General features: G+C 41.0%; 1 protein-coding gene across 1 annotated transcript; it reads right to left on the bottom strand.

Moving 5' to 3' along the window:
• Positions 1 to 20,328: 20,328 nt before the first annotated feature.
• Positions 20,329 to 25,514, bottom strand: LOC119547442 (basic proline-rich protein). The gene is made up of 3 exons (XM_037854303.1): positions 25,395 to 25,514; positions 21,586 to 22,691; positions 20,329 to 21,503 (listed from the first exon to the last, which is right to left on the bottom strand). Exons 2-3 carry the CDS (start codon positions 22,688 to 22,690, stop codon positions 20,554 to 20,556), a joined length of 2,055 nt encoding a protein of 684 aa, XP_037710231.1. The 5' UTR covers position 22,691; positions 25,395 to 25,514; the 3' UTR covers positions 20,329 to 20,553.
• Between the last annotated feature and the right edge of the window lie 645 nt (positions 25,515 to 26,159).

Here is a 26,159-nt window from a genome sequence, read left to right as displayed (position 1 = left end):
TAAACCGACCGTCCCCAAAAACCGTCGGCCGTTTCTGTGCCACCCCTGAATATAATTAATATGATTTTCTCAGCATAAGTAGACGAGTTGATAGAGACAGGACTGTATTCTTTTTCGCAGTTTTGACCATGAGTAGGTTTTAAGCCCGGTTTATTGATTTAGCATGCGAAGAAGAAAGCTCCTCGTAGTGAGATCGTGATTGATTATAAAACATTGATGTCATATACAAAAGATTAATTCAATTTTTGGTCTTTATTAAATAATTTAAATATGTAAGTTTTTTGCCTTACGTTTTAAAAGTAAAAATTTTTGCATATATTATTATATTAAATGCGAGCATAAACACAAAAAAAGGAAAATTGCTATGTTTTCATAGTTTGCACGGTGTTCATTGGTGGCTGCATTGTAAAAGTAAAGGTAATCATCTGTGGAGTCATAATAGGTTTCCTCACTTTCGGAGGTAGAGGTAAAGCTACTTCCGCCGTAGAAGTATGGGTAACGAAGTCTTGATTTGCGGGATGGCTTGTCCGATGATTTGGATTTGCCAAAGCTTGACGACGAACTCGAATAAGAGGGAGTCTTATAGGAAGAGCGCGATGAGGACCATCCGCCGGAACTGGATTTGGAACTGGAACTTAAGCTAGAACTGGAACTTGAGCGAGAGCTACTTCTACTTCGGCTGCTGGTACTGGACTTTCCGATGACATCCTCGGTGATTAGCGTCAAGAGGATAAAAACCACCTCCACGAGCCAATTGAGCCTCCTTTGAAAACGGGACATTCTAAAATGAACACAAAGTAAGGTTACTCCATTTCATACATAACGATTTATGTATCTTTTTATGTTCTTAATAGCTTTGTTTGTAAAAAATTAATTTAACGAGAGGACATGGACATGGTTTCAGCTAGACCGCTTGAAATTAATTTATTTCTTAAAATCCAGAGATACGTGAAACTCGTATGTCTTAATCAAGATTTACTAACAAGTGTATATTCAAAACTCGAAATACACTTATGATGATTAAATATAACTTTAAAATTTAATCTTTTTTCAAATATATCAGATTTATATTTGCTTATTCTTCATTCTGAAAAGTGAAAATTGGAAGCTTTTGAACATTTTCGTTGATTTTTTCTGTAGAATCTTCAAATTCTTTAAATATGGCTGGCTGAGTGAATATATATGTGGCTTCAAATATATCACGATTTGTTAATGGAGCAAAGGTATATAATTACCTGTAAGTTAGTTGTATGGGTCTGGAACTGGTTGAACTTTTTTTCCAGATAATTATTTAATAGGATCAGGGCCAAGCTGCGTATAACTATATCAATGTAAATATTTAAATATTTAATTTTCCTTTCGCCTTTCTGCCGTTTAGATTATGTTTCGTTAATTAATCTCGAGCAACTAAAATGCGGTTAAAATTGGGTCGCGTTTTCGGTTTTTCTCTGGAGCGGTTCGAGATGAGCAGAGCAGCAATCGTGGGATAAAAACCGACATGTTGCTGATTAGTACACTGAAATAGGATTATCATATATTGCCGATGGTCTTTATAACTACCTCAAGTTTCGAATTCTAAGTTTGGTTCAGATTATTCGTATATAAAATAAGTAAAGGTCGAGATCTGAGAAATTGTAAAAGATTTTATTTTTTTGTTTTAATATTAGTAATCCAAATTTATAAGGGAGAATAATATAAAAGTCAAGCAGTAAGAAAAAAAATTAGTAGAAGAGGGGCAAGTGCCCCTTCTTTCACATTTCCTTTGGATCTATAACAATCAGATTGCGATAAGTATCAAAACTTTAAATGTAAAAAGTACATATATACACTTATATTCAGTGGGCACAGTAGGCCAGAAAGAAAGTGACCATAATGGATATCAGAATAAAGGGTTTAGATATCGGCCTTGACAGTTGAGAGGCTGTTGAATGAATCTGCATCGGTGGTGCTGAAAAGCAGGCTATCTGGTCCACCTCGATCACCTTGGTGGAATTCTTCGGATCTGGTTGCGGTACTTTTATGGTTACACAAACACGGTCACCAGCGGTGTTGGCAGATTTCTGAGTAGCCTTAGGTTTTATTGATTTGCTTCCTTCATTACTTATCACCGTATTGGACGCTGCCACTTTCCTGGTGTCGTCGCTACGGCTTCTACCATTTAAGTGCTTCATCGCACCGGCGGCAAGGTGACCCACGAAGTCACCCACCTCTGTAACACGAAGTTCATTTTAGTAAAGCAATGGGGCTTGTTAGGTATATTCATATTTTCGTTATATGAATGAAAGGAATGATAAATTTTGTTGTAAGCTTACTCGAGGATATGGTCGACTTTTTAGGTTTCTCTGTATAGGAAAAAGTTCCGACTGGCGGGAGTCCTGCAGGGTTGCGGGGTCCTTGGTAAGGTGAGGCTCCTGCTGGAATTTGTCTCGGCTGCTGGTAGGTGGTTTCCGCTGGACGTGCTGGTCTCTGCAAATTTATGTTGCTGTACGTTTGGGGGACTACCGGAATTGTGGGTAGTGCTGGCCTAAAAGCAGGATTGTAGGCCGGCGGACGCTCGTAAATGTTGGTGTGAGCTCCGCCCGCGGAGTACGCTGGCCGAGGTCCTTGGGACTTCGGTGGGACATTCCAGCCGAATGGAGGAGCGCGGGCTGAAGGAGCCGCATTGTGTGTCTGGAAACTGCTCAACTTGCTCGGCTGCGAGTAAGATCCGCCTCCATGGCTCGGCTTCTTGTTATGTGAACCTGAATGGGAACGGGAACTACTGCTACTTCTGATGCCACTGTGATTCCGATTGGCATGCACATCCTCAGTGGTAAGTATCAATATAAAGAGGACCACCACCAATAAACAGTCAATAATTCGCCTCGTATAAGCAGACATTCTGAAATAAATTCAGTGCATTACTTCTCCCAATCAAATCTGTTTACACCCTTGCAGAGGGTATATTGATTTCAGTCAGAAGTTTGCAACGCAGTGAAGGAGACGTTTCCGACCCCATAAAGTATACGTATTCTTGATCAGCATGACTAGACGAGTCGATCTAGCCATGTCCGTCTGTCCGTCCGTTTCTACGTAAACTAGTCTCTCAGTTTTAAAGCTATCGAGCTGAAACTTTTCCACAAGTCTTATTTCTTTTGCCGGTAGTATATAAGTCGGAACCAGCCGGATCGGACAATTATATCTTAAAGCTCCCATAGGAATAATCGGAAAAAAATTATAACTTTGGTGTCTTTTCCTAAGCTTGGAAATAACATTTTTGAATTAGTTTTGAATTTCGAATTAAATTTCATCGAAATCGGACGACTGTATCATATAGCTGCCATAGGAACGGTCGGAAAATTGGTGGGAAAATAATATGAAACAAAATATAGCTTCCATGTTTTTTGACATATTATCTTATACTATTGGAAATATCATTTTTTGTATTTTTAAATTTAATAATTATAGCTGCAAGGGTATACAAACTTCGGCTTGCCGAAGTTAACTTCCTTTCTTGTTTAATTTTCTTATCAATTAAATCATCATCTAATCTATGACTTAGAGAACAGATATTGGTGACACAAGGTGATGGTTAGGATATAGATTGTATTTACTAGTTATATTAGACGTTGAAAATGAGCTATAACTTGAAAATCTGCTATTATTGTCCCATTGAAACGTGTATCACTGTTGACAGCAGTCCACGTAGTGACGAAGCGCACCAGGAGAGTGTGCGAAGGCGACTTCTATATATACACGAAAAAATGAAAAAATGATAGTCCGATCGTAACGAGTGATATATCCATTGAAAGATATCGCTAAAACTAGATGGATTGCATACCAAGACTTAAAAAAAGAGCGAAGAAAGTGTAAAAGTGAAAATTAGAAAATTGGATCTGTTGAAGCTATTAAAGATAAATGCACATTAGTCCGGTTGTATTCTCACTTAAAAAACGCTAGGAATGACACCTCATCGATTAAGCCATGTCCGTCTGTCCGTATGAACGCTTTGATCTCGTAGACTATAAAAAGCTGCAATACTGGGATTGGGCATGCAGATTTCAAAACGCCCACAAACATAAAAAAATCGTAACTAGGAACGCGAGTATCTGGGAAACTATCAAAGATAGAGAATTGGGATTTTAGACTTAGATTCCGTAGCTTTGTACGCAGCGCAAGTTTGTTATGCGAATATGCCACGCCCACTTAAACGCCCACAAACCGCCCAATACTGTGGCGCCCATAGTTTTTATGCTAAAAAAATTTTAAGTGAAATGTATTTGTCTCGTTAATACCTATTGATTGACCCAAAAATCGTATGCTACGCCCACTCTAAAGACCATATCTCTTAAATTTTTCTACCACCCACATAACAATTTACTGAGATCGCAGATAGCTGGCGCATTACAATCTCGTTTTGCTGATTGCATAAATCCATCACCCATTGGCCCCTTTAGCTGAGTAGCGCGTTTATGATAGTCAAGGAACGACTATAGCGTTCTTCCTTATTATACCCGTTACTCCTAGAGTAAAAGGGTATACTAGATTCGTCGGAAAGTATGTAACAGGCAGAAGGAAGCGTTTCCGACCCCATAAAGTGTATATATTCTTGATCAGGATCACTAGCCGAGTCGATCTAGCCATGTCCGTCGGTCCGTCTGTCTGTCCGTCCGGATGAACGCTGAGATCTCGGAAACTAAGAGCTAGGCTATTGAGATTAGGCGTGCAGATTCCTGAGCTTCTTACGCAGCGAAAGTATGTTTCAGCAGAGTGCCACGCCCACTTTAACGCCCACAAGCCGCCCAAAACTGTGGCTCCTACAGTTTTATAAAATAATAAAAATTTTAACTGAAATGTATTGTTCTCATCAATACCTATCGATTGACCCAAAAAAAGTTTGCCACGCCAACTTGAACGCCCACAAACCGCCCACAAACTTCAAAAAATCGTAAATATGAACGCGGATATCTCGGAAAATATCAAAGATAGAGAAATGGGATTTCAGATTTAGATTCCGTAGGCTTGAGCGCAGCGCAAGTTTGTTACGCGAATATGCCAAGCCCACTCTAACGCCCACAAACCGCCCAAGCCTGTGGCGCCCACAATTTTCATGCTAGATAAAAGATTTTAACTGAAATGTATTGGTCTTGTCAATACCTATCGATTGATCCAAAAAAAAAACTCTGCCACGCCCACTCTAACGCCCACAATGCTTAAATCTGTCTACCGCCGGTAGGTGGCGCATTTCAATCTCGCTTTGCTGCTTACATATCTCCATTTTCCTTTGGTCCCTTTAGCTGAGTAACGGGTATCTGATAGTCGAGGTACTCGACTATAGCGTTCTTCTTTGTTTTTACTTATATTTTATTTCCGACGATAGCTTTCGTTCTCGTTTTTCCCACCTTACTATCAATAATGAATACGATTTTGGTTAATCTTGATTAAGTTACTCACACAACTCACCTTAATAAACAATAAAACAAAGAGTTTACGGAACAAAAAGTTTATAAAACAAAGAGTTTACGGAAGAGAAACGAAAAACACAACCAGCCTCACTAAACGCCCGATTTGGAGTGGAATTCCGAAACCATAAAAGTATTTAAGAAATATATAAGCTGATAAGCAAACAGCGGTTCAAAATATAATGGATCGAGTGGATTTATAGAAGTTTAAATATCAAACAGAACCTTGAGAAGAAGTATTTTAATTATAAGGTTTAAAATATTTAAACGCGATAAAAGCTAGAGAAACTCTAAAGGCGTTTTGAGCAGTACTTCTCGATTTCAGTAACATAACTGCGTTTACACTCCAAACCTTAAAATGTTGCAAAGCTTTACTCATTGTCCGATAGTAGTCGTTCATAAATTTATATAAAAATGGTTGACATCAAGTATGACGCATCATATGTATCATATGCAGCATATGATGCATCACCAAAAAATGATTATAAACAAGGAAGAACGCTATAGTCGCTATACCTCGACTATCAGATACCCGTTACTCATCTAAAGGGACCTAAAGGGAAATGGAGATATGCACGCAGTAAAGCGAGATTGGAATGCGCCACCTACCCGCGATCTTAATATATAGTTATGTGGGCGCTAGACAGTTTTAGGCGTTATGGGCGTAAGAATGGGCGTGGTAAACTTTATAGGTTCAATCGATAGGTATTGACGAGACTAATACATTTCAGTTAAAATTGTTTATCTAGCATGAAAATTGTGAGCTTGGCATATTCACGTAGTAAACTTGCGCTGCGTACAAGGCTACGGAATCTAAATCTGAAGTTTCCGAGATATCCGCGTTTATATTAACGATTTTTTGAAGTTTGTGGGCGTTAAAGTGGGCGTGGCAAACTTTTTTTTGGGTCAATCGGTAGGTATTGATGAGGACAATACATTTTAGAACAAATTTTTATTCAAGCATCAAAACTGTAGGAGCCAAAGTTTTGGGCGGCTTGTGGCCGTTAAAGTGGGCGTGGCACCCTGCTGAAACAAACTTGCTCTGCGCAGGAATCTCAGGAATCTGCATGCTTAATCCCAGTATTGTAGCTCTTATAGTTTCCGAGATCTCAGCGTTCATACGGACAGACGGACATGGCTTGATCGACTCGGCTAGTGATCCTGATCAAGAATATATATACTTTATGGGGTCGTAAACGCTTCCTTCTGCCTGTTACATACTTTCCGACGAATCTAGAATACCCTTTTACTCTGACGGGTACAAAAATTGTATATTTTATATAAAAGTCGGTGTCGTGACTATTTGGACAACTTATACCAAATTTTCGCATCAATGTTGAAAAACTTTAATACCCGTTACTAGTAGAGTATTGAATTCGTTGCCAAGGAAGTGAGTTGTGTGGAGATCGATTTTCAGTGGGCACATTGGGTCACAAACAAAGTGACCATAATGGATATTAGGCTTAAGTGTTGAAATATCGGCTTTGACAGTTGGGAGGCCGTTGAATAAACTTCCATTTTTTTCATCGGTGGTGCTGGAAAGCAGTCCATCTGGTCCACCTCGATCACCTTGGTAGAATTCTTCGGATCGGGTTGCGGTACTTTTATGGTTACACAAATAAGGTCACCAGCGGTGTTGGCCGATTTCTGAGTAGCCTCAGCCTTTTTATACCCGTTACTCGTAGAGTAAAAGATTATGCTAGATTCGTCGGAAAGTATTTAACAGGCAGAAGGATGCGTTTCCGACCCCCTAAAGTATATATATTCTTGATCACGTCGATCTAGCCATGTCCGTCTGTCTGTCCGTCCGGATGAACGCTGAGATCTCGGAAACTATAAGAGCTAGGCTGTTGGGATTTGGCATGCAGATTCCTGAGCTTCTTACGCAGCCCAAGTTTGTTTCAGCAGCCCACAAACCGCCCAAAACTGTGGATCCTACAGTTTTGATGCTGGAATAAAAATTTAAACTGGAATGTATTGTTCTCATCAATACCTATCGATTGCCCCAAAAAAAGTTGGACACGCCCACTTTAACGCGCACAAACCGCCCATAAACTTAAAAAAAACCGTAAATATGAACGCGGATATCTCGGAAACTATCAATGATACAGAATTGGAATTTCAGATTTAGATTTCGTAGCCTTGAGCGCTGCGCCCACAATTTGTAAGCTACTGAACAAATTTTATACTTTATACTTTATGGGGTCAGAAACGCTTCGTTCTACCTGTTACATAGTCTCCGATGAATCTTTTCCTTTCCCCGAATACGATATACCCATTACTCCACAATTATCATTTACTCAATATAATCCCAGTAACCAGGAAATAATTGTAAATAACCAAGTGAATGCGTTGTGTCAAAATGTTTTTTAAAAGGACAGTAGACCATAATCCGAGTCCCCACAGGCTTCAAAGTGCAAACCGACTTTGCTAGTTGGGACCCAGGTGATCTGATCTACCTCAATTGCCTTGGTAGGATTCTTTGGATATGGTTGAACTATATACATGGGCACACAAATAATGTCACCAAAGACGGAGCTCATTGGGGTAAGCTGGAGTTCCAAAAGCAGAGGCATTTACTGGTGGCACTGCACGCGAGAAAGAGGCCGTTGCTTGGCTTCTCCAGTATTTATCTCCTTAGTATCTGATTCTACATCACAGGTCAATTCAGATCCGGGAGCTCCCTTGTTGTTAATGATGATAGTACCCGACCCACGTCAGCTCTAAGTTCAGTGTCTTGAAACCATAATAGAAATTAGAAATGACTTGAAGATAGTGGCGCATGTTCGAAATTGCAGTCCCCAACATGATGTTTTGATCCGAATTCAACTTACCAATCTTCTCGCCTGAGAAATACCTATTTGGCCGCCGTGAATAGTAAACAGCTCCGGCGGGTAGAGTTCCTCCAGCGCCCAGGAATTTGGCGTTTGGGTGGAAATTGCTGCGTGGTGACAGTGATGGTGGTGGCATAGCCAGTCTCGATCATGCTTTCGTGGAGTGCAGACGCGTTTTTGCATTGCTGCGAAATTCTTTGTGAAGATTTTATGGACAAGTCTACCTTCGTGGCAAATCAATTTGTTTTTGTAAGTCCGGCAGCTAAAGCTGCAGTGACAGTGCTCAGACTTTTCGTTAGCTCTGGTGAATCGTGAAAACAAGTGAACCAGAGATCAAAAGGCAACAGTTACAATTTATTGATCTGGCAAATCACCGCTACTTCGAATTCAAATTCGAATTCAAATTTAATCATAAACTTAATAAAATAAAATATAAAAAAACACTCACACGGGGCATCCGTTCCCCGTATTGAACCCGTTGCCTCCCGGCTGCTAGGTGCACACCTTGCCCACTAGGCTACGACTGCTTTCGTGGAATCTACTCTACTCGTTAAAGCAGTACAAAGCAGTGCACAGCTTCCAATGTGCCTACAATTTCGGACTCCGAATTCGACATCCATTCAAAGGTGGTTAAGGCGCAACAGCTCTAAAGCTCTAAATTCCTCATTACAAAAAGCCAGTTCCATCAACGCCCAGCTTTTACCATCTCATGACATTGAACCCGAGCTAGAAGCCATAGCCGGCGACGATGAAGACTGGTTGACCCCAAGGAACAAAAAACGCCGACCAGAATCCAGGTCTCCCAATTCTGCTAATAAAGTGCAGAGAAATTCCACTAGTCCCAAAACAACTGAGTCCGCCAACTGATTTGCTGAGCTTTCGGACATGGGCACAACCGAAGAATATTTACAATCTTACCAAACAGTCAGCCAGTTGGTTAACAACCCTGATCAGCCTAGTACCAGCACAGGCTTAAGCCACGGCAGCTACGGTAACAACAACAACGTCGAACGCAACAGAAGTCAATCCAACAACAACAGTATCGACAATGCTACTAACAAATACCCACCCAATCACAATCACAATTATCACACGATAAGATCGTACATCCGTCTAAATACTCCGTAAAATGTCATTCCAACAATTCCGTTTCAGACGCGTATAGAGCAATCAGTAAATATTTTATTGCAAAAAAGGTCCCGTTGTGAGGTGTTCATCACTCCACTCCGGACGAACACATCAAAGAAAGCCTTACCTTTCTTGGCCATAATGTTCGTTTCATTAATAGACCAAAAAGCCGTTTCGACAAAACAAAGTTCGTCAACCTAGTTGTTACAGCCGACCCCTTAATGAAAGCTTCTAACAGCACTGCTTTACACTCCGATGTTTTTATTGGTTAAATCAAATTACGAAATCAAGATAAAATCAAGAGCTTTAAAAAATCTTCCTCTCCTGTTGAGGATCGCACTGTAACTGTATGGTCTCTCGATTGTCGGCGAGATGTTGATTGGTGTCGGATCCAACCGATGAATTTATGTAAATTAATCGACGTTTCAAAATGTACTGGGGCGGTAACACTAGTGTTTGTTGAACTAGAGCCATCTCCAACCAACAAGGAAATCCACGAAGTTAAGACTCTATGTCGCCAGCGTGTTCAAGTGGAATTACCATACAAAAAGGATGATGTCGTACAATGCCAACGTTGCCAGGACTTCCATTATACAAAAAACAACTGCTTTCTGGTCAGAAACATGCTATAGAGGCCTGCGAACGTGATATTCATCCTGTTAAATGTGTTATTTGTGGTGAAAATCACACAGCAAACTATAAGGGCTGTGTTGTCTACCAGCAAACAGTAAGACGCCTGTCGTGGGAGCTCTGTCGTACCCAAATGTCACCAATGGTCATTCTCGTCAGCAAAACCAACAGGGTGGCCGATCCCAGTTGCAGCAACATACGAACCTGCACCAGAACCAATTCCCTCTACTGGGAACCACACCCAAAAAAAAATCGTCATCAATATGCCATTATTTAGGTGTCAATGTGATACTATTGAGTGTCAAAAAATCTCTGATACGAAGAACATCTAATTGACACTATTTTAGTGTCATTTTGATATTTTCGAAAATATCAATTTAACACTTTTTGTCGTCAAAAGGACACTACGCTTTGGCATTTTTTAGTAAGAATATGTGGTCACATTGACACTATTTCGCAGTATTTTCTACTCATTCGAGGTATAAAAAGATCATTTTTAGGGTCAACTTGATACGGTTTTAGTATCAATATGACCCGAATTAATTGTTGATTTTACACCCAAAAAAAGACCAATAATTTCTTTTTCATTTTTTTTTAATACAAATTTGGTTTTTTTATTGAAGTTATATGTGTATTTTTAATCTTATAAATTTGCTGCCGTCGACCAGGTGTTCATACGTGGATAGGCGGGCCATCTGCATAGAAACGTTGTCCTCCATAGTGAACTTAAATGAGAAAAAAAATATAACATTCAAAAATCGCAAGCGATGTCACCGTCAGTGCTTACATGCTTGCATACATATATATGTGCAGTGTGTATCTATGAATTGAAGATCGCTTTAACGAAGAGATACACATTCCTGCATAAATAAGTATGTATGTAACCGCAAACTACATTACATATTACATATTATATTATTAGGAATGTACTTACCTGATTCAATAAACACTAGCACCTTGCACTGAAATATTTGTCGTCTTTTACGCAATGTCAAGCTCACAATGATTTATCGATAACTACTCTGTAACAGTTCGAATTTCGAAAATAGAAATACAATTATTGGTATCGACGAGACCCTGGATTTGGTCAAAATGACACTAATTAGGATCAAAAGATTTTTCATACAATGTGATATACTTTTGACACTCACTTAGGATCAAATTGATCCCAAAAAGTTGATCCTAGGTGTAGTGTCATTTTCACCCACACTTATCAAATTGACACTCGAAGATTTTTTTTTGGGTGCAGCAATAGGAGGCCTAACCAGCAACATAAACCAAATGACCTCCCTCGGTTACAGACACAAACCATACAGACGACAGACGAACAACAATACACAGAGACCCGCCATCAGCAGCAGCAGTCCTTTCAGCAACAACATCAACGAAATCGCGAGCAATTCCAAAACGATCAGCAATGGAAACGACAAGAACAAATATACCTACGAACTGAAGAACAACTGTCTGACCTTGTTGCTCGGGTTGACAAAATGCTTCAGATGATGATGTCCCTTATCACCAACCTTTTACCCCAAATAGCGCCAGGATCTGCTCAGGCAGCCGCTGGTCTCCACTCTGCCTTTACAGCCCAACCATGAGTCAAATTGGACTCAAAATCGGTGTGTGGAACGCCGCCGGCTTGACCAACAAGTCACTCGAGGTGGAGCTTTTTGTAAAACAACATCATATCGAACAACATCAGCGAAACTAATTTCTGCTCTAGATCATACTACCAGCTAAGGGGATATGACGTACATCTTTCAAACCATCCTGCTGATCGCCATCGCGGAGGATCCGCAATTATCATCAAATCGTGGCTTAAATACTACCAATTTTTATGTATAGAACACCAAACGGCTCAGTGTGTTGCGATCAAAGTCAAAACTGACCAAGGGGAAATAGTCGTTGCATCTATATATTGTCCTCCAAATTTGCCTCTCACAGCTAACCACTACGAAGAGCTTCTTAGTGAGCTTGGGTCAAATTTTATAATTGCAGGGGACTGGAATGCGCATCATCGTCTCTGGGGATCACGTAATTCTACAATTCGGGGCAGAACTCTAGCGGATATTATACTCGCATCTCATATGCAGGTTCTTGCTACCGGAGGGCCTACATATTACCCGTACAGCCAACGCATGCCATCAGCCATAGACTTTGCCATTTACAAAGGAATTCGTTCTGATTTACTAAGCATCTCTGAAATTGTTGAACTAAGTTCGGACCACATCCCATTAATAATACACTACATAGTAGTGCTTTCCCGCAAGACCTGCGTCCTGCCCCAGAATGCAAATATTCCACAGTTTCAGGAAGCGATTAACGGTTTAGTTAACCCTAACATGCAGCTTAACACTCCTGATGACATTGACGATGCAACTGAAGTGTTTGTGCGAAATATTCACATCGCTGCCAAATCATCAACCTGCGGCCAAAGACCAAACAGCCCATCTGATCGACCTCATGCCCTTTTATATCCTGAAGTCCTGGATTTGGTGAAGCTTAAAAGGAAGTTGCGTCGCAGATTTATGCGTTCTCGAGACCCTGCTGACAAAAGAGAATATCGTCGTGCTGAGGACGATCTTAAGAAACTTTTGCTTAGAACGAAGAGTGAATACTTTGCTGATATGCTCCGCAATGCTGATCCCAAAAAGCCGTATGGATTCAATCTCTGGAGGGCAACAAGGAATATTGAACGACAGCCCCCTCGCCGAATTCCAATAAAGCGTGCGGACAACACGTGGTGCAGATAAGACAGCGAAATTTCGATGGCCTTTGCTGAGGAATTGGAAGGGCGCTTTCAGCCATTCAACCTTGCTAGGCCTGAAGACGTGGAAAATACCCTAGCATTCCTAAATGCCCCCTCCTCGGCGATCGAACCTATCCCACATGTGAGTCCGGAAGAGGTTTGCCTTAAAATTCGCAAGGCTCCCGGTTTCGACGGGATCGACAGCAGAATTGCCAAGGCGTTACCTAGGAAGGGTATACTTTTTCTAGTTCTCCTTTTCAACTCCATGCTACTTATCCACCATTTTCCCACACAGAGGAAGTGTGCTGTGACCCAAGCCAGGAAAACCGGAAAACCTTGTTGCATCCTACCGACCAATAAGTCTACTGCCCACCTTCTCTAAAATATTCGAAAGAATATTCCTTAGTAGAATGATGGCAGTTAGAAGTGTGCAGGACGCCATTCCAGACCACCAGTTCGGCTTTAGAAGCACATCGGGTAACGCAGCACATCCTTGGAGCGTTCGAGAACAAGCAGTACAGTTCAGCAGTCTTTCTTGACGTCAAAGAAGCTTTTGACCGCGTTTGGCACGATGGCTTGCTGTTTAGGCTGAAAACTCTCCTGCCTACTGCCCAATATCTTCTCCTGAAACCGTATCTCTTAGAACGACATTTTTTGGTAGATGTGAGAGGCGAAAGATCGTCTATCAGATGCATTCGAGCTGGCGTACCTCAGGGTAGCTATCTTCCGGTCCGGTTCTATACACTCTGTTTATCGCTGACCTGCCATACCCCAGAGAACTGGGTACCCTCTTGGCTACATATGCTGATGACACAGCCTTTATTGCCAACTCCACGTGTCGAATTGAAGCAACTCAAATCACACAAAACTTTTTGGATTTGTATGGCGAATGGACGAATCGATGGAACATCTCGATAAACGAAAATAAGTCTCAGCACTGCAACTTCTCGCTTAGAAGTAAAATTCTCCCCAGAGTGAAATTCCAGGACACAGTCATACCGCAATCAGCCCAGGCTCAGTACTTGGGCTTGATTTTGGACAAACGTCTTACGTGGAGGCAGCACATAACTAAAATTACAGCAACATGTCGCGCTAAACTTCGGAAACTAAATGGGATGCTTAAAGGTACAAGTGACCAACAAGATGTTGCTGTACAGGTCGATTGTGGTTCCTTCATTCACTTATTGCATACAAATATGGGGTACCGCTTCAGACTCAAATGTCATAAGGGTTCAAAGAGTGCAAAACCGGGTGCTACTTACGATTGCGGATGCGCCTTGGTACGTAAGGAACGATGTCCTAGCCTGCGATCTTCACATCCCCACGGTGCGAGAGCAGATAAACATGCACTCAAGCCGTTACAACGACCGTCTACTAGCCCACACCAACCATCTAGCCGCATCCCTGGCAAACCCAACTACAACGAGAAGAAGACTGAAGCGTCGGCACCCTGGCGATCTCTGGGCACGAGGACGTCATCGTACCCGTGTCCTAAAACAATAATGTTGAACCGACACTGTTATAAATTTGTTAGCTTCCTTATTTCTGTTATGTTTCATGTTCTTTTTATACCCTTGCAGAGGGTATATAGATTTCAGTCAGAAGTTTGCAACGCAGGGAAGGAGACGTTGCCGACCCCATAAAGTATATATAATCTTGATCAGCACGACTAGACGAGTCGATCTAGCCATGTCCGTCTGTCCGTCCGTTTCTACGCAAACTAGTCTCTCAGTTTTAAAGCTACCGGGCTGAAACTTTCTCAAAAGTCTTATATCTTTTGCAAGTAGTATATAAGTCGGAACCAGCCGGATCGGACAACTATATCTTATAGCTCCCACAGGAATAATCGTAAAAAAAATTATATCTTTGGTGTTTTTTAGCATATAACCTCCTTAGCTTGGAAATAACATTTTTTAATTAGTTTTGAATTTTGAATTAAATCTTATCGAAATCGGACGACTATATCATATAGCTGCCATAGGAACGATCGGAAAATTGGTGGAAAAATAATATGTAACAAATTATAGCCTCGGTGTTTTTTAAAATATAACCTCCAACGCTTGGAAATTACATTTTTTAATTAGTTCTGAAATTCGAATTTTATTTTATCAAAATCGGACGACTATATCATATAGCTGCCATAGGAACGATCGGAAAATTGGTAGGAAAATAATATGAAACATATTATAGCTTCGGTGTTTTTTGACATATTATCTTATACTATTGGGAATATACTTTTTTTTGTTTTTAAACTTAATAATTATAGCTGCAAGGGTATATAAGCTTCGGCTTGCCGAAGCTAACTTCCTTTCTTGTTTCCTTTGTTATTTCCATGCGTTTTATAGCCATTAGGTTGGCTTATCCCCGTTACTTACCCTGCAGTTCCACAATTGAGTTAGGCGCCTAATCGGCACGAAGCCGACTGCGACGTCGGCAGAGCAGCCAGCGACGCCGGCAGAGCTGAGCGCAACGGCGGCAAAGAGACGCGCTCTCAGTCGGCGTCCGCAAAGAGAACGCACAAAAAGTACTTTTGGGCTCTCCCTCTCTCGCAATGTCTCAGCTGAAGAAATGCGTGTGAGGGCAAGGAGGCCCAGCAATTAAAATAGCTAGACTTTTGTGCACCCTTTCCTTTTGAATAACGCGACATTTTTTCGTAAATGTTAAACCAACCAATTAAAATAATATGTTTGGGCTTTAAACTATTTGTATTTCTTAAAAAAATGTATATGTTTATTAATATTATTTATTAATATGTGAAGTTTTAAAAATATATTTTTTTACAACGATTTGCATAGTCGGATATGTCTATAAATACCCTGCTTCTAAGTGCAAGATGCATAGACCAAACGGGACATGCCAAAAAAACAGAACAACAACGGATTAGCGGAACCGTTGTTGTTGTTGCTTGTTTTTCTGGAAGGCACGCGCCTTTTTTCGTCTTTTTCACTTGCGTTTACTTAAGTGAAGGAGTTAGAAGTGACAGAAATCTACGAGCAATTAACTTTGTCAAATTCAATAGTGTCTTAAAATTGAAATAGAAACTATTCCCAGGTAAGTCGTTCGCAGACCAACAGTCTGAAAACAGTGAGACTAAAAAAAAAAAACACGTGGCGGAAAAAAAATAGCTGTGAAAAATATTAATTTTTGATGTGAAAAGCAACAAATGGTGCATATAATAAACAAATAAACAAATCTGTGAAAGCATTTAAAAATCTTATTGAGTGCAAAGTTTCTAGGGACAAAAAATAAGAGATGTTTGTTTTTGAAACTTATGTTTGTGGTTAAAATTCGTTAAAAATTAATATTAATAATATTAAACCACAATTCTTACTTTTGTGTACGTAAACAAACGTGGCTATTTAAATAAAAATCTCAAACATCTCTTATATTCAGTCCCTGGAAAAGTGTTATTTTTTTTTCCGCATCTGCAAAACCAATGAATGTTTTAATAAATAATAAATAATACATAAATAGTGTGTGCTATATTTTTCTTAATATTTTTTTACAACAAAATAAAATAAATCAAGTGACCGAAAACAAAAGTTTGCAAATTTCTTCTCGATATTTTTTTCATTTTCTTATATTTTTAGACAAGGCTGATGGTAAAAATGGATGGCTAAGTCAATCCGTTTTAAGCATATTATCCGAGGAACTTGTTCTGTCCCACAACTTGGAGGGGACCAAAACAAGAAGAAGCTCAAAGTCTACCCAAATTTCGTCCGCGCCTTGTTAAGTAAGTTTTTATTGGGGCCGAAAGTAACTATTGTTTGTAAGTTTAATTTTTAAATGACTTCTGGGATTTTTACATTGAATACCAAAGATAACACATCTTTTATTATAAATAAAACTTACAAATAATGATTACTTTCGATCACTCGTTTTTATTTTCGTCTCGTTCTATTTTCAAAACTAATTTTTCTTCTAATACTAGATTCAATCGCTCTGGTGGAGCCCTCGGAGCCTCCCGAAAAGGCACTGCAAAAAGCAATGAGGTGCGTGAAAAACCAGATGCTAAAGAACCGACGACTCCGATAAGACCGGGAACCTCCGAACTGATATTTTAAATAAAAATAAATAAAAATAAAAATTACAATTGAAATTATATTTGCTGCTAAGCGCTCAACGGGTGCCGAATGTGTGCCTTTTCTACTGCCTAATCCAGCGCTCAACGTGTGCCGAATGTGTGCCTTTTCTACTGCCTAATCGAGCGCTCAATGGGTGCCGAATGTGTGCCTTTTCTACTGCCTAATCCAGCGCTCAACGTGTGCCGAATGTGTGCCTTTTCTACTGCCTAATCGAGCGCTCAATGGGTGCCGAATGTGTGCCTTTTCTACTGCCTAATCGAGCGCCCAAAGGGGTGCTCAAAAATGCGCCGAATGGGTGCTAGTTTTTAGGCACTGATGAACCCTAGGACATGCCCATGTTAATTTGAGCACCTAATCCCATATAAATTAGGCGCCTATTAGGCGCTGAGTGATGAACTTTTTGCAGTGATTGAGTGCCTAATCGGCGCCGAATGGTACTGCAGGGTAGCTAAAGAGAGCGATTCCGACCCTATAAAGCATGGACGCTGTAACTTTGGGAACTATTAGAGATAGAATGTTGGGACTAAGCTTGCAGATTCTTTGGCTTCCTGCGCAGCACAAGTTTGTTTCATCGGAGTGCCACTTCCACTAGTGGCGTGTTTATGTGGTGTGGTGATCTCCGAAACATCGAATTTGCTGCATGCATATCTTCATATCCATCGCACTTCGTCTTACTGAACAACAGGTATCTGATAGTCGAGGCCATCGACTATAGCGTTTTCATTGGTTTTTGTGTAAAAGTTACTGAAATGTAAATTTGAGGTATTCCAAGTATTGCTTATTTAATATTAAAGTAAAGTGAATTTTTCTGGAAGAGTAACGCAAAATATTAAAGTATTTAAGAAATATTTAAGTTTATAAGCAAAACATTTTGATTTGTCGAGTCTTTCCGTTTTGCCGAGATGCTAAAAATGGACGAAAAATGTCGACATAAGCTAGACAAATACTGAATGTTGGTTAAGTCGTTTTTATTAGTATTTTCAGATTTTAGTATTAAAACTGCGTTCACACTCCAAAACCATAAAAATGTTGCACATCTTTATTGTGAGCTTTATTATACCACTCAAAATTCGGTTTTCGATACTAGCCGACAGTAGTGACACTACCAACAGTTGCGATTATAATATTCATCACCAAAAATGTGATGATAATCAGGCAAAAGTGTCCAAATATCGGCTTTGACAGTTGGGGGCCTGCTGAACGGAACGGCATTCTTATCATCGATAGCGCTGTAAAGCAAGTAATCTGGTCCCCTTCGACCACTTTGGTGGAGTCCTTAGGATTTGGTTGTGGTTTTTTCTTGGTTACACAAATACGATCACCGGCGGGTTGTTGCGTGACAGTGCCTGGTTTCAAAATAGCGTCACTTGCTCCTCCAGTAGATCTGTCTGGTTCGTTAATAATATTATTGATCTTCTCACCGTCGCCACGGCTTTCACCTTTAAAATAACTAAACCAACCGGCGAAAAATTGACCCACGGCTTCCAACCCTGCAAGAAATTTAAATTTAGTTTATTAAGGAAAGAGATTTCCTGCCACTCATAATTTCACTATAATAAGAAGAGGTAAGTTGAGTTTTACCCGAGGCTATGGCCGATTTTTTAGGTGCCTGTGGACCAGCTCCTGGAGCGGGCAGGGGGTTGGCTCCTTTCGGGGTTTTTCCGGTGATTGGTCCCTTCGACTTTGGTCGGTTAGGAGGAGGAGCCTTGAGGATCGAAGGTTTAAGAGGCGCGGGGAGCGAAGGCTTTGGAGCCGCGGGGCGGCTGACACTAGGCTTGAATTGGGCATCCACGTCCTCAGTGGATAGGGTCAATATAAGGAGCACCACCACCATTAAGCCGCCAATAAATCCCATCGGGTATAGAGACATTCTGAAATACATTCAACGTTTTATTTCACCCAATCATCTCAGTTTTTCGATCAGCGCTCGGCACTCATACGATTAAATGCTGGTTTTCATTTGTATGCGTAATTTGATGGGATTAGTCGTGTGTGTGTGCCGACCGCTGCACTATAGAGCCTCCGATTGGCCAAAATACTAAATATGAGAATCATCTAGATCTGACAACTCTTTCATATTGCTGCCATAGGAACGATCAGGTCGGACTATTTACCCATCGCTCCTAGGACAGCTATACGATATAGTGTATAAGAGAATATGATCAGAAAACAAGGGAGCAGAAGCTGAATATAGTGTCCCGATCCGGCTCGTTCCGAATTATATACTCCCTTCAAAGACTTTTGGGAAAGTTTCATGCCGAAAGGTTTAAGGCAAGGTAAGGCAAGTAAAATTTAAATTAACAAGAAAGGAAGTTAACTTCGGCAAGCCGAAGTTTGTAGGTCGCTTTGCTGCTTGCATATCTCCATTTCCCTTTGGTCCCTTTAGCTGAGTAACGGTTATCTGATAGTCGAGGTACTCGACTATAGCGTTCTTCCTTGTTCAACCTCAAAGCGTGAAATGGTGACAATTAAACTCTTTATAATTATCTCGGGCCGAAGGACTTTAGCTTCCAGCGACCCTTCTTTTTTAAAATATTAATTTTAGTATTATATACTAGCTTTAATTTGATATAATAAAATAAATTTTAAAATAATAAATAATTATCTTAGTTTTCATATAGATTGAAGTACATAACAACATAAATCGGTCACACCTTTTTCAACCGGTTCGGCATCTCTGTCAGGTGAGATTAAATAAATGCATGAATTCGGTAATTTTAGGCTTTTAAGAAATCATTAAACCCAGAGTTTCAATAATCACATACAAGAATGTTGGTAGGAAGGTGATTCAACATCTACAGCCACATATTGCAGCTAGTAATATAAAAGAATAATTCATGTATAGTAAATTAAATTATAGCATTTTTCAATGGCGGATCCAGAAATTGTTTGTGGGGGGATATACCAAAAAATTGTAGAGTAAAAATCAAAAATTTGGATCTATCCCCTATACCCGTTGGGTTAAAAATATTATCTGGATATAACATATCATATTTATTGATGATGTGATGAGGAATTCATTAATGAAGGCCTGGGAATGATTAAATCATCAATGTGTTGTGCGGATGTTAATCAAATAACGCTTCTATACTAAAATCAATAAGACTTCGATCTTGAAAATAAGTAGACCTTCGTCTTGGAAAGAGAGATCTTTTATTGAATTCAAGAACGATATACACTTGGAAACGATAACGTTTGTGCTTGTATATGAGATCTATTCTCCCGAAAAGGACTTATGTTAAGAAAGTATCCGAGAATTGTTTTTTCTCAGTGTAGGCATCTTTGTGGAAAAATAAATATAAACTAAGTTATTAAATTAAGAATTAATTTTTAACACATGAAAAACATGGATAGGAATAATTTTAATTTTTCGACTTTAAACTCAGTTTGATTGTGATTACAATAGTCCTCACCCTTTACACCCTTACTTTCTTGTTTTGTTAATCTGAATTTATTACTCATTTTAGTCGTTTGGTACATTTATTAACTGCTTACGCTGAAGTCTAACAGAACTAGGAGTATATTTCAAAAATTCGATAGTTTTTTACAAAATATATAAAGAGAACCGTCTATATAAATCAATTAGAATCTCGTGTCGCCAGAATGGCAATAAATTAGATAAAGCTCTCCATTCGCCAATGAGACTTCGTTCCATAGAATGAGAAGGGTTGTGTGCAGATGGGTACTTAGTGGATACAGTAGGCCACAATCAGGGTAACCACCGTCGAGATGAGGCTAAAGTGACCAACGGTTCGCTCCGCCTTACTATGAGCATCCCTGAGACCCGATTCCGCCGAAAGTCGAGCCTGTGTCAGACCAGGCATCTTCATGATATCCGGCTGACCTCCGGGGATAATGGGAGCCAACGGCACAGATCCCTCGGGAATGGTGACAGGCGTTGTGGCCTCGAAGGGAGCCAGTTGAACGGCTCCGGGAGCGGAAACGGGACCGGGAACAGGTCCTTCAACGGCCGGTGCGGTTCCATTGGCTGGAGGAGCAGTTTCCGCTGGTGGTGCCGGATAGCAGGCAATCTGGTCCAGCTCGATCGTCTTGGTGGGATCGTTGGGATCCGGTCCAGGCACTTTAACGGGCACACAAATAATGTTACCCGCAGGTGGTGCATTCGGATCAGCGGGTGTGCCGGGTGCAGGTGGAACTGGGGCGTTGGGGTCCGCCGGATTCGGGGCAACTGGAGCTCCAGGGGCAACGGGAGTTCCAGGAACAACGGGAGTTCCAGATGCAGGAGCAGGAGCCGATGGATCAGCGGGTGTTGGCGGCAAAGGACTCAGTGGCGCCAAGGGGACTGCGCCTGGAGCTGGTGGAGCAGGTGGAACAGGAAGAGCCTGGGAGACTGGAGCAGGGGGAGCTGCATATACAGGTGGCACTGGCGGCGATGGAGAGCCAGCGGCTTGCGTTCCTCCAGTATTTATTACCGTAGTGCCCGATCCCACGTCACTGGTGGTCACAGATCCCGGTGGTCCGTTGTTGATAATAATGATCTTGTCGTCGCCACCCTGGCTGACTCCTCCACCTCCACCACCGCCGGAATAGGAGTGATCCACCACACGGGTATGGGTGGGAGTGAGGGCATGACCCAGGATAGCACCACCCAAAGCTCCGGCAATAAGACCAGTGCCTGTAAGAAAGAAGATACCAGTTAATAAGGATGTCCGTAATTCGCACATCACAAAGAGTGTGAAACTCCTTTTTTTACTCACCCAATCCCAAGCCTGAGGAGGACTTTTGCGGCGCCTGTGGATAGTAAACGGCTCCTGCGGGCAGAGCTCCTCCGGCGGGCAGGAAAGTGGCGCCTGGCGGGAGACCTGCGGCGACGGGGGGTCCTTGTGGATAGTAGGTGGCTCCGTGGGGCACTTGTCCGGCTGGGTGATAAGAGGCTCCAGCCGGATAGCCGCCGGAGGGATGGTAAGTGGCACCTGCCGGAATCTGGCCAGTTGGGTAGTAAGTCGCTCCATGGGGCACCTGACCCGCTGGGTGGTACGAGGCTCCAGCCGGCAAGTGACCCGCCGGATGATAAGTGGCTCCTGCTGGAATTTGACCCGCCGGGTGGTAGGTGGCTCCCGCTGGCAACTGCTGGCGGGGATAGCTCGACTGCACGTTGTGGGCATTGGTGGCCGTGATGGGCTGGTATCCACCGGAGGAGCCATATCCACCCGTGGAGTTACTGCGGCCCCTATATCCAGTGCTGGAGTGCGCTCCGCCGTAGTAGTGGGATCCACTTGAACTGGAACTGGCACTGGGACTGCCAACTCCTGCTGGACGCGATGGGCTCTGCAGATTCGGGTTGCTGTGCGTCTGGGTGGCCGCCGAGTAGCTGGGTGGTGCTGGCTTGTAAGACGGATTGTAGGCCGGCGGACGCTCGTGAATGTTGGTGTGAGCTCCGCCCGCGGGATTCGCGGCGGAGTAAGCCGGCGGAGGTCCTTGGGGCTTCGCAGGGACATTCCAGCCGATGGGGGAGGCGGGGGCTGAAGGGGCCGCACTGTGCGTCTGGGAGCTGCTCACCTTGCTCGGCTGCGAGTGGGATCCACCTCCGTAGCTCAGCCTCACATTATCCGCGTGGGGAGCGGGAGCCGGGTGGGATGAGAAGGAGTGCGAAGGAGCCGGGTGGGATGAGAAGGTGTGCGAAGGAGCCGGGTGGGATGAGTAGGAGTGCGAAGAGGTCCTTCTGGAACTGGAACTGGAGCTAGAGCGACTTCTGCTGCCACTGGACTTCCACTTGGCATGCACATCCTCAGTGGTTAGGGCCAATATGAGAAGCACCACCACCAACAGGCTGCCTTTGAGCCGCGTCGGGGAAACAGTCATTCTGAAATGGGTTCAAAACTCAATTAGTCACTTTAATATCAAGTGGGATTATTTGTAAATAGGTTTATACGAAATATAACATTCAAGTTTTTGAGGTAAACAGCTTGACAATAATGATTTCACTTTAAGTTGACTTCAGATTCTTCTATTTAAAGTTCTTTCTTTATTTTCACACATCTATTAATGCTTTTCTAGGGTATTTAATCATGGAGGCTGCAGACAAGCCTACTGGTTTATTTATATATAGTTCCCTACTGCACCCTGATTTCAGACCCCATTGTCAGTCATCATCAGCCAGCGTGGCTTTATTTTTATGTTTGTGAAAATAAACAATTGATTCAATTTGCGCTAATAATAAAACAAAATTATGGCAGGGAAAGTGGTACCTAGTTTCCTGCTTTTTTTGGGTTGCTGATTAAGCCTATGATTGAGATTCCATATTTGTTTGCAGTGCTATCACCGTTCCTATCCACGTGAAGTATTAAACAGTGAAGGAATGTCACGCCCTGATTGCCTAATTTTCAGGAGGCTCAGAACGGCCTGCCTCCTTTATTTTCCCAAATTAGAAGCGCGTTATGCGTGTCTTGGGTGGTCGCTTAATGATAATTAACTTGCTGATTTGGGCGGCTTGTCGCGTGGCTACACTCCATTGACTTTTGCCTTCAGCTCCCAAACACACCCAGTCTGGATCCCAGAACTATAAACACAAGCATTTAAAGGTCAGGTCTTGGTGTTACAAGGCCAACGGAAGTTTTCTTTATTGCGCCAGTAGTCGAACAAATTTTTAAAAAAATAGGGAGCAAATTAAAACTGACGTGAAAAACTGATATTAAAGAGGTTATTTTTAAAGTTCCCAAATAAGGAAATTAATGCAAAAGCGTAAAAAAAAACCAAAAAAATAAAAGCTAAAAAAAAATTAAAACTTATAATCTCAGTTTTTTTATTAATGGGTTTTGTTGAGTGTAAGAAGAAGATATTTGCGCAGGAACCAACAATCAACTAAGTGCGATTACAGCCGCAACTTTAAAAAACCTTGCACAAGTTTTATGAACGTTGAAATTGAGATTATTTATTAACGCGACAGATTCATCAATATTTTCCAGTTAAATCCTGTATAAATAAACTTTAGATTCATTGAAACAAACAGCTTTAATTTAATTCTGGGAAGATGTTTGCTTGGAACTTAGAGACAAGCGAACTAAGAAACTGCAAGCAATGCAGAAAACATGAAAAACTTGTTTGTGACTCATGAAACCAGTGAACTGGAGCGCATGCGCAGCTATGACGTCAATGGGGAAATGTAAATAGTTCTACACGCGGAGCTTACCTCATGTTTGTTTACCCAGTCTCTCGATTCCAGTGAAATACATGAGTTCAAGCTGATACCTTGTAATAATCACTGAGAGACTTGGTCTAGAAATCGCATGCTTATCGCTAGTGTCAGATGTCAAAGCATTTAAAAGATTAGCATTGGTTTAAAGGCAACATTTCAGAAATATAATCGTCAACAATTAGGGGAAATTTTGTAATCACACTATGAAGGTATAAAACCCAAAATTACCCATTAAGAGATTCGGTCCAGAAATCGAATGCTTATCGCAGCACTTATGTCTGATGTCAAAAGAATTTCAAGGCGAATAAATATTTCAATTGAAATGCGTTTTTCAATAATTTATGAATCACTTTTTTGGTGCGCCTTGGAGAGAGCTTTATTTGGCCAAGTCTTTCATAATATATGGAAGAAATGAGAAGACCCATAGACAAAAGATATAAAAATAAAAGTTAATTGGGCGTCAAGAGCCGGTTAGTTATGTGTTTTTTTGAGTGGGTGACTTTCAAAAACAGTTTTGGCACGAAATGTTATGTGATATTTGGACAGCTGGTCTCCAACCTATATCATTTTATGTATAATCGTATTTGCCCAAAGATCTAATGAGATGTGACAGCTGTTTTTTAAGATTGAGTATTTTGGACTGGTCTAATGTTAAGCTCAAAGTAACTCGCGTAAACCATTATTTGTTTGTAACTATGAGCTTTGTTTGAATGACTAATCTAGTTTTCTGTATTTTCTAGTGTATTCAAATGGTTTTCCCTACATCAATTATATTCTCTTTTGTCATACCTCAATGCACCGATGCATAATATTAAGCTGCGGTGTTAGTTCCCGCCCTGTCCCATTTTTTTTGTCAACTGCACACATTCGTTCAGCGTCATAGAAAAATGGAATTTTCTATTTTTAAACCAACCTGTTGAGTAGCAAATGAAAATATAATCTGGATATATCAGAGCTTGATAGATAAATATGTGTACATAAGCACATAATACAAACATTCATATCTGCTGCTATATTCACATATGCACAAATTTTTAAAATATTTTAAAAACGGAGGGTAAGGAACTTCCAATTAATTTTGATTGGGAATGGCTTCTTAATATGTCTGGCTCGTGTTATATTTGATCGCAATTCCCAATATAAATTGTTTTCTTTTTGTTTTGAAGTGACCTTCAAGTCGGGCAAGCATTGCAAAAAAGTAATAAACAAAAAGAAGCAACCGCATTAAGTGCTCAAAATAATGAACTTGTTCTTCCAACCTAACACAAATGAACCATTAATAACTTTGTGTACTTAAATATTAATTTTTCACGTGTCACTTCACCTTAGTATTCAAGTCTATTAAATTAATACATTTGTTGTGATATTTACTTTGTTTTTCTGGGTATTCCGCTCGTTGTTTCTACCGCGTGCGATTTTCGCTTTTGTTTCGTGCAAAGTTTCTCGAACAACTGAACTGAGGTACCAGTCCGCGACCAAATCGGTAGCGTTTTGCTTTTTTCTCCGGAGCAATTTGCGGCGAGCAAAGCAGCGACTGAGCAGCGACCGCGGGAGCAAAGTGGTCATCACACTGACAAAAATTGGTCTTACCCGTTAACATTGTCATTTTATTTTCATGCCTTAAGCCTGTATATTAAATATAATACAATTTTTTTTAACTTGTGGGTTCAGAAAACATCGCTTTTCTGGTGTCTTAACAACAAACATCGATGTTTCCTCACCTCTTTTTAGCAACCAGAAAATCTAGTTCGCAAATTTTTGTTTTAGGAAAAAAAACAATAAATTTAAACAAACGAATTTTATTTTTAAATACGTAGATCTCAACACAAGCTAATTTGATGCCAATATAATAACGATTAACATATTGCTAAACGCCTATTGTTTTCTGTGTACTTACCCACTGGCTATCCAACATTTTCTCTTAATATGTGACACTGCTGACGGCTCATATATTATATATTATCTTTCGGGTGCTTCGTTTTAATTTTTGTAGCTTTTAATGTGCATATCCAAAGGGAAATTCTGGTATTGCTATCCCCTTTTTACCTGCTGTTATAAAATCATTCGCGCTGGAAATAGGGGCGATTATGACAAAGACTAGGGGAGATAGGAAAACACGCAATTAAAAATTAGAAT

Source organism: Drosophila subpulchrella, chromosome 2L (assembly GCF_014743375.2).
Source record: "Drosophila subpulchrella strain 33 F10 #4 breed RU33 chromosome 2L, RU_Dsub_v1.1 Primary Assembly, whole genome shotgun sequence".
NCBI classification, from domain to species: Eukaryota; Metazoa; Arthropoda; class Insecta; order Diptera; family Drosophilidae; genus Drosophila; species Drosophila subpulchrella.
Note: the sequence above shows the minus strand (reverse complement) of the source record. Positions and strands in the feature narration are given on the sequence as shown.